A 9,705-nucleotide genomic window follows, 5' to 3' on the forward strand; every position below is an offset into this window, starting at 1 on the left:
TGTAATGTGTGTAATTTGCATGACATTAGATTGATAAATATATCAAGAGTAGCCTATTCTACATTCAGCTATATGTAAACATTGCAGAGGGTCAAGGATTTAGGCCTACAAATATCCGTACAGCTATTACACAATTAAGATAATTTAAAATTCATGAAAGCCCTTTGAACACTTGTTTTCATTCGGCCAAAAGGTTGCCCGAGTGATGACGTTTCAGTTCAGGTGGGGCCACGGGCGGGGAGGGGGATGTTGGCTCCGCGTGCGCGCTCCCGTGCCGGAATATGCGCGTCATGCTGAGTGACTGCTGACTGGCGAGGCAACATGTCCACCACAGCCGCTGCTCAGCAGAACAACAACGAAGAAGCAGGACTTAACGGTAAGAACCCTGGGGTTTTAGCTGTTGGATATTAGGTAGCAAAACAATGTTTAGAAAAGAGAACTGCCGTTTTATGCAGTGTATTTACCGATATTATGTAACCTATTGTTTCACTTCGCTCAGTGGTTGGAATTTCCTCCTTTCTTGCAGGGAGGGGTTGAGGGCGTTCATTTTGCTTCGTCACTTTAAAGCTACCAATAAGATGGCGTGGGCAATGCATTGTATTGGGCCATATGTGATTGATTGAGAGCAAACCAATGAGAACCTCGTGTGAATGTTAGCGTGCCGTCGGGGCGTTGCCATATGATATCAAAACAAGGCAAGAAAAGAACGGGTAAAATGGAGACGGGGGCGGGGTGGGAGACGCGAAGAACTAGGCAACTGTTACAGATCTGAGTTTGCCTGTGATATGGGCAGTTGTAGGCTCTCTGTAACCTACCAATATGAAAACCGTTAGGCTACGATTCCTCTGAGTTCAGTTGGGTGTTTTACTGTTTTACTTTAGTTTAGTGATCGATCTACTTGCGCTGTGACTATCCGCACTATTAACAAAGACATCTGTCTGCGCAGTGTTCTGCATCGGTCCTAACAAAGTGTTCTGATGCCACGTAGGATAAAGTCTCAAAATAATACATCGAGAGACTTTTGCCTTTAAATGGCCTTCATGGCGGAGCAGCTTAATGCGACTGTTGTTATCTGAAGTAACTTCTGAACCTCGAGTACATTTTGTTCTCAGCATTGAGATCTCCGCTGGGCACGTTTACAATGTCTTCAGTGCCCCTTAGTTTGTTTTGAACGTGCGTATAGTTTTCTGTCCCCCTCTTTGAGTAGGCTAGGCTATTAGGCTATGCCGTTTTCCAGATTTAGGATAATTTCCCCAAACTATACGCGCTTGGCACGCGCCATCTACACGCACCCCTGCCTGGCTCACACCAAAACAACACGTCTGAAGGCTTAGGATGTAGTGTTTGCATTCCTCAATCATAAGTGCTAGGCTAGGCTATGTGGTCCTGAAATGTGTACAGCCAGGATACCCATGTCTGTCTTGGGCTGTATGGTTCATCTGATCAGCTTCTGACACTGCAAGTGGCCATATGGTCTGGAATATAAGTTAGTCATGGTGACTAGAATGAATGTAGTTGTAGAATGCAGTTGTAATTGGAGCCGCGGTCTTCGCAGCAGCCCTTTTCAGAGAGATACAAGATGATGAGTCTGTGCTGATGAAAGCTGTGAGGATCCTCAGAAGGGAACATTGTGCTCCGGAGCAGTTTAGCTCCAGTAAAGGCAGCGGTGCTACGTGAGCGCAATGCCTGATGAGCCCACTGTGCTCCACAGTCCTGAATCAGCCATGGCTCATTCACAGGCTTCACACCCCCCTCCCTACCCACACCCCACTCCCTACCCACACCCCACTGCCTGCTGACACAGAGGCGTCTTCACTGCTCACAAGCGCGCCTGGCCCAGAGCCAGCCCAGAGCTCCCTCTGTCTCCCCACCTTCTCTCTCTCTCTCTCTCTCTCTCTCTCTCTCTCTCTCTCTCTCTCTCTCTCTCTCTCTCTCTCTCTCTCTCTCTCTCTCTCTCTCTCTCTCTCTCTCTCTCTCTCTCTCTCACTTTCTTCCCCTCTACCTCTTCCTCTCTCTGCAGCCTCACTAAACACACACACACACACACACACACAGAGCAGCCTTCCACCTCACAAACCCCCAGAAGCAGTCTCCAGCACACACACACACACACGCAGGGAAACTAGGTTAGAGACAGATTCTGGGTTAGGGTGGGGGAGGGTGGCTCCTGCCAGAGATTACATAATGCCCCCCCAACCCTGCCTGTGCAGATAACAGTGCAGAGCATCTATCACCCTGTAGAACAGCACAGCATGCACAGCACAGCACCGCCTGCAGAACACTGTAGAACCTGCAGAACAGCCCAGCCCATGCACTCCCTTGTAGAGCAGTGTAGAACCTGCAGAACACCCCAGCCCATGCACTGCCTTGTAGAGCAGCCCAGCCCAGCCCAGCCCAGCCCATGCACTCCCTTGTAGAGCAGTGCAGAACAGCCCAGCCCATGCACTCCCTTGTAGAGCAGTGTAGAACCTGCCGAGCAGAACAGAACAGCCCTTCTGCTTCCCTGCAGAACAGCACAGCTGATCTCTGAGCCTATATAAACAGCACAGATGCAGTGAAACGGCAGATCCCGTCTGTGAGAACATGCAGTGAAACAGCAGAACCCGCCTGTGAGAACATGCAGTAGAACAGCCGAACCCGGCTGTGAGAACATGCAGTAGCACAGCAGAACCCGTCTGTGAGCCAAAAAAACAGCAGAACCTGTCTGAGCAGTGCAACAGCAGATCTGCTGGGTGTGCGACGCCGCTGCCTGGCCGCCATGTGTGCGCTGCGAGCTGACGGAGCAGCCAAGAAGCATGCTGGCTATTTCAAGCAGGTTATTTCAAGAAGCTTTTGCTGGAGTGTTCATTGCATGTTTTTGCTGAACGGCTTTGCATTCTTGGCATAGCTGCAGCGGCTCTTTTAATCCCTGTGGGCTGTACGCTGTGACAGGACGGAAAGGGAGACAGGAAGGGGTCTGTTGACCGCAAGTCAAGTTGTAGCACATTTAAAACTCCAGGAGTTGACCCAAATTGCTTTACAGTTCAGAGGCAGTTGAGAGTGGACAATAAGGAAATACATTTGAGGGGGAGCAAGGAGATAATAGCAACAAGGGGTCTTGCATGGCAGGAATGAGAAAAACATTAAAAAAAAGATGTGAGCTTGATCCCTGTGGGGATGTGGGTGCTGATGACCACCCAACACGCAGCCATAACTGGCCAGATCTCTTGCTGCATCAGGCAACCATCAGGGGGACAGACACACACACACACACACAGACGCAACACACATACTCACACACACACACACTCACACACACGCAGCAGCCTCTCAGGACACGGTGGTGATGTGTTTCCCACAGCTCATGCTCCGGGCGGTGGGTGGGCGGAGTGTGTGAACTCACGCAGGTGTTTGCCTTGAGGGAGGCTTGTGTCTTTAGGGCCAGTCCATAAAAGCTCAGGACTCGACCCTCAGCACAGGATTGTGTTGTTTGTGAAGCTGGCTGTGTACATGGCGCTTAATTGTTTTATTGGCCACTGCCCCCCCCCTCTCACATACGCACACACACTCAATCTCACACTCACCAGAGCCAATGGAATGCTTGGCTCTGCCACTGTCATGGAAACACAGCTGTGACTCTGGGCAACGACAAAGGGTGTTGCCAGGGAGTTTGGCATCTGCTGACACAAGGCAGCGGGACTATTCTAACTGACCAGGCTCAGTCTCACTGAGTGGACCGTGCAGGTTTGTGAAGTCCGAGGGACGCAGGTGTTATTGGGGCTCCGTGGTTCTGTTCTGTTGTGTGAGGTAGGGCTGTAAAAGTACACAAACATTACAGTTCGCTGTGCACCTCGGTTCTGAAATCTCGGTTGGGTTACGTTTCAGAACGATAAGCCTGTAGGTGCCGCAAAATCCATGGACAAAATTTTGCTTATGCGCAACGGGAATGAACTAAGCTGACATCTAATCCACCACTTGTCTTGATATGTTTGTGGGGGACCTTGAATTTCCAACATGGTATTCGGTACACATCTGTATTGAACCCAACATCCTGTAGCTAATATGAATCCCTTTACACCCCTTGTGTGAAGCTATGAGTCATATCAAGCCCAAACACACGGCCGGCGATGCGACTGTCCAGCGCGAGGGTGGAATTCTGTTGATCACTTTACTACACACACACTACTGCAGTTACCATAGCAACCTTCATTAATCTCTCTCTCTGTTTCTGACCCTCCACCACTCTTCCTTTTGCCCATTTTATCCCTTCTTCCATCCCTCTATCTCACCCTCCCTCTCTCTCTCTTCTTCCATCCCTCTATCTCGCCCTCCCTCTCTCTCTCTTCTTCTATCTCTCATCCCTCCTCCCCTTCTTCTCTCTTGTCATCCTTCCTCTCCCTCTCTTTATCCCTCCATCCCTCCCTCCCTCTCTCTCTTCCTCTATCTCTTATCTCTTCTCCCCTTCCTCTCTGTTGTCATCCTTCCTCTCCCTCTCTTTATCCCTCCATCCATCCCTCTCTCTCTCTCTCTCTCCTCCCTCTCTCCCTCCATCCCTCCCTCCCTCTGTTCTGTCTCAGGGTCCTGGGTGGAACTAGAGATGAATGGGAACACAGCCCCCTCCTTGCAGCTCCTGCAGCAGGCAGCCCAGAACGCTGCGCTGGCAGCCAACGGGAACGAGGGGGAGACGGCTCCCCCTGCAGGCCTGGAGGTGGTGCAGGAGGAGGAGGCGGAGGAGGTGCTGACGGGGGGGCTAGAGCATGTGCCCTCCTCCTCCTCCATCCACAACGGGGACATGGAGAAGATCCTGCTGGACGCACAGCACGAGTCCAGTCCCAGCAGCTCCTCCTGCAACAGGTGAGTGGGAGAGGAGGAGGAGGAGGAGGAGGAGGAGGAGACAGGAACGGAGGGGAGGAGAGGAGAGAGAGTAAGGGAGGGGAGGAGGAGAAGGGAGGAGGAAAGGGAAGAGGAGGGGACGTGGAGGAGGAGGAGGAGAGGGAAGAGGAGGAGAGGGGAGGAGCAGAGGAGGGGAGAGGAGAGGAAGAGAGCACAGGGGAGTGATAGGATGGAAAGAGAGGGGGAAGATTGTGTAATGTGGGGACTGTGTGTGTGTGTGTGTGTGTGTGTAGACTCAGTTCTACCAGCAGGGGCTTAGGGGTGAGCTCTGCTTTCAGCCACATTACTGTCACTGTCAGCAGTCCTCCTCGTCCCTCACACACACATACACACAAACATACACACATGCAGACACACACACACACGCACACAAACATACACACACGCAGACACACACACACCCCTTCTTTGGCATACAGGAGGCTTTATCAAAGTCCTTTTAGGCAAGTCCCTCCACTCGGCAGCCATATCGCAATGCTTTTTGGGCACTCATCGGGCATCCTATTCGGCAGAAATGCGCGTTCGCAAGGCTTCACGATACCAATCTTGCTCCAGCAGCGAGTTCACAACACATGATTGGCACAATACCTTCACAACACACCATATGATTGGCTCAATGTATTCACAACACACCACATGATTGGCTCAATGTATTCACATCACACCACATGATTGGCTCAATGTATTCACATGTCGAGGCTTTACCGAGGAAGGGGTGTGATATGTGTAGAAAACTGCCATATTGGCGTTACAAACTAACCCCATGCATTTCTATGAAGGATTTTTTGAGTGCTGTGTCTCCTCATTAGAACGTCTCTGGCTTTATATAACTGCCCTGCTCCTGCCACACAAATTCAGTAGTGGTCAGTTATTCAGCCGTGTGTTCATTGTCCACCCTCCTGTCCTTCCCAGCCCCCCCAGACCTCACAGCCCAGACCAGGACCAGGACGACGAACAGATCACTTTTGATGTGGACATGCCCAGTGGCAGAGAGAGTCAGGTAGCACACACATATACACACATATACACACACACACACACACATATACACACATACATACACACACACACACACACACACCAGAGTTTCCGCTAGAAAAAAATGGTGCCGGTCAAAGTGACCGGCAGACAGAGGTTTCGTTTTTCCGGACATTTTGATGATATGCCGGTCAAATATCCTATTATCGCTTCTTAATTAATCAAGTTGAGGAAAACTGGAGACAGGCTATGTAGCTTAAAGAATAACATCAAGCTGAATAGAATGCAACATGTTCATTAGCCTAACTTACGTAAACATGCCTACCAAGATCTAGTCAGTATGTATGTTTTCATGGACAGCAAGAGTCCGCTTCGTTCATTGTTTTAAAAAGGCTACGTTGTTTGTTGCTGCTACCCACGTTATCTCCAGTGGTTGCACTGTTTAACTTGCACAGATGCGCACACACAAGAATGAGCGCTCACACCACTACCCCCTAAGGCTATGCCTCTTTATTTGATAACAATAAATTAAGAAATGTTTCCTATTCTGGGAAATGTTTAGTTTCTTTTTCTTTTGGTCCGCGGTTCAATGATACCGTTTAATTGTGCCGGAAATGATCCGCGGACCAGCAACCTCCTCATCGAGGAGGCCTAACCTTGCAAATTATAAACAGAGAAAGCATAGGCCTCCTGTATGCTTTGGGTACAGAACACAGTTGCATGTCCAGTGTACACGGAGAATGTCAGTGTCTTGGAGCGGCCGCAACTCCACTTCCAACGTCATGATTCCGACAGACATGCACGCCCGACACTTCTGCTTTTTATCTGGTGGTGGTGTTAACCGGACATCTGAGGCTTCAGACGTTACCAATTTATCATCATCCATTGCGTCTGGCCTCTGAAAAAACGTTTAAGGCTAGTCTGTCTGGGCCTGGCCATGTTTGAACCGCCTCACTCATTTGTTCGTTGTTTAACATGGGCGTTTTAAGCGTGCGCTTCCTATTTGAAATGCAGCATAGGCTATGCGTGTTATTTAATAGCTTTCAAACGGTACATTTAAAATCATAGCCAGAGGACGTATTGCTTTAATATAGTCAAAGTCAAAGTCAAAGTCAGCTTTATTGTCAATTTCTTCACATGTTCCAGACATACAAAGAGATCGAAATTACGTTTCTCACTATCCCACGGTGAAGACAAGACATTTTACCAATTTAAGTCCACAGACAAACATAACATTCAAGTAAACAAAAAAGTGAGTAAATAAGTAAATAAGAGGGCACATATAATAATGAAAAAATAAGAGCAGCAAAATTTGGTTGAAATTGTGCATGGACAGTCAATCAAATACTAGTGCAAAGTCAGGCCAATAAAAGGCTTGGGTAGTTCTGTTTGACCTAAGTAATAAAGAAAGTGGCATAGTGGTGCAAGTTATGTAAGAGCAGCAGAAGTGTTGTGTTTTCAGGACAACAACACCAAGTTGTAAAGTGTACAAGTGTGCAAGTGGAGTAGTGCAGGCGGCCATTGTGGGTCCAATGTCCAGGATGTTATGTAGCTGAGGGTGGAGGGGGGAGAGGAGGGAGAGAGTTCTAGGCTTACATTTAGGCTTATTCTCAAATTCAGTTTGTGTTAGAGGGGATGGTATTAGCCAATTTCAATCGGCCAATTTGACCGGAGAGATTTAATTTTGTCGGGACATTTAATTTTTTTTCCGGCCAATGTCCGGTAATTACCGGACAACGGAAACCCTGACACACACACCTGCTTACATACACACACAAACACACACACACACACACACACACACACATGCTTACATACACACACACACACACACACACATGCTTACACACACACACACATACACACACACACACACACACTCAGACACATACATACACACACACACACATACACACACACAGACACTCTCTCTCTATCTCTCTCTCTCTCACACACACACACTCACACATACACACACACATGCTTACATACACACACACACACACACACACACACTCACACACACACATAGGTATTTGAGGTATGTGTGTGTTTATGTGTTTCTTCCCTGGCCTGTCCAGTCTGACGACGATTCTACAGAGAAGGACAGAGAGGAGGACATCCTCATGAACAAGGGGGCAGACTGGGTAGCAGACTGGTCGAGCCGGCCTGAGAACATCCCTCCAAAGTGAGTCTCTCTCCCTCTCTCAGACACACACACACACACACACACACACACTTGCTGCTGCCAGTGGCAGTTTCTGTCAGAGCAGATCAAATCTCCTGGTGAGTGCTCTCTTGTGTGCATTGACCAGCGCCTGTGTTGGCCCGGGGTCCTTATAACCTCAGACAGATTCATCACGCAGGTCTGGACACCACTGCCTGCACAGCACAGGACCAGAATCACAGACATGGCCACCACTAGAGCACAGGGCCAGAATCACAGACATGGACACCACTGTCTGCACAGCACAGGACCAGAGTCACAGACATGGCCGCCACTGTCTGTAGTGCACAGGACCAGAGTCACAGACATGGCCGCCACTGTCTGCACAGCACAGGGCCAGAATCACAGACATGGCCACCACTAGAGCACAGGGCCAGAATCACAGACATGGCTCTAAACTGGGTCTGTTAGAAGGTGTTATTTGGTTTGTGCTATTCTGCACAACGCTATTCTGGTTTCAATTTAAAATGTGTAATATAATCTCCTTCCAGACCCACGTTTGCAATTTCAGAAGCGAAGTGGTCCTTGTCCACACTGGACCCCTGAAACAGATCTCATGACCATTCGCACAAATCATATGAACGTTAATGAATTAGATTGAATTGAATTGAATGCTTTTATTCAAAAAGTCACTGTACTACAGAGGCAAGGCCACTAAAGCCTGCACACTAGGCAAGGTCACTAAAGCCTGCACACTGCAGATGCAAGGCCAGTAAAGCCTGCACACTACACACTACACAGGTAAGGCCACTAAAGCCTGCACACCAGAGGTGGGAGTAAGTCACACATGTGCAAGTCACAAGCAAGTCATAGCTTGGGTCAAGCAAGTCAAGTCAAGTCATAGCCAAATCAAACAAATTCATGATGATTTACCCACGTTTTCATTTTAAAATAAGCTACAATAGGCTAGTTATGAACTGCTGGAGTTGTATTTGTAACAAACAAATAGACATTGCCTTCATTCAAGCCACATACATCTTAACGGTTTATAGAATAAGATGAAATGTATACGAATAAAAATGAATGTATTTAAAGTAGACCTATTATAAAATAGCCTATTATTGTTTCAATATGCCTCAAATATTAGGTAAGCTACATCAAATCATGAAAATATATTAAAACAGTTCAAGTTACACCTGTCCTGATCTGTCACATCTCCAGGGACCCAAATGTTGAAAAAGTGAACTAATCAATCAATCAAACGCTGCCGCCGACGTCACTGCCAAACTTTGACAAGCGTGATAGTGCAATGGGTTTTAGGAGGGTTTAGGACCGTCAATGCTATATCATATTATACATAAGCCTAACATGTGAAGAAAGCTACTTTTCTATGCTGATTGCTGGCAGTTAGCTAGGCCTACTTACTGTTGTTACTACTAGGTTGTAGTTCAGCGTCGTGGCTATGGAACAGGGACGTGTTTAAGAGGGAGGGAAAAAGAGAGGCACTTACTTTAGGTTACATTGGCAACATTTTCGCTAGCATAACAAGATTAAACTTAGACAAGAAAATGTTTCACTTTGCCATTTCACACATTTTAACCTAATATGGCATTAACTAAAAAGCATAATAGATTCAAAGCCAACTCTTGACATGCCTCAAATTTGACAGTAGGTTTCTAACACGACTA

At 47.9% G+C, this 9,705-nt stretch overlaps 1 protein-coding gene across 1 annotated transcript in view; it reads left to right on the top strand.

The window, feature by feature from the left end:
• Positions 1 to 237: 237 nt before the first annotated feature.
• The window catches only part of bnip3la (BCL2 interacting protein 3 like a), a 13,556-nt gene continuing 4,088 nt past the window's right edge, over positions 238 to 9,705 (top strand). The window contains exons 1-4 of the mRNA XM_042100345.1: positions 238 to 376; positions 4,557 to 4,833; positions 5,785 to 5,872; positions 7,932 to 8,038. Coding sequence (XP_041956279.1) covers positions 322 to 376; positions 4,557 to 4,833; positions 5,785 to 5,872; positions 7,932 to 8,038 — 527 coding nt within the window. The 5' untranslated portion in view covers positions 238 to 321. The remainder of the gene's footprint in view (positions 377 to 4,556; positions 4,834 to 5,784; positions 5,873 to 7,931; positions 8,039 to 9,705) is intronic.

This window comes from Alosa sapidissima, chromosome 8 (genome assembly GCF_018492685.1).
Source record: "Alosa sapidissima isolate fAloSap1 chromosome 8, fAloSap1.pri, whole genome shotgun sequence".
NCBI classification, from domain to species: domain Eukaryota; kingdom Metazoa; phylum Chordata; class Actinopteri; order Clupeiformes; family Clupeidae; genus Alosa; species Alosa sapidissima.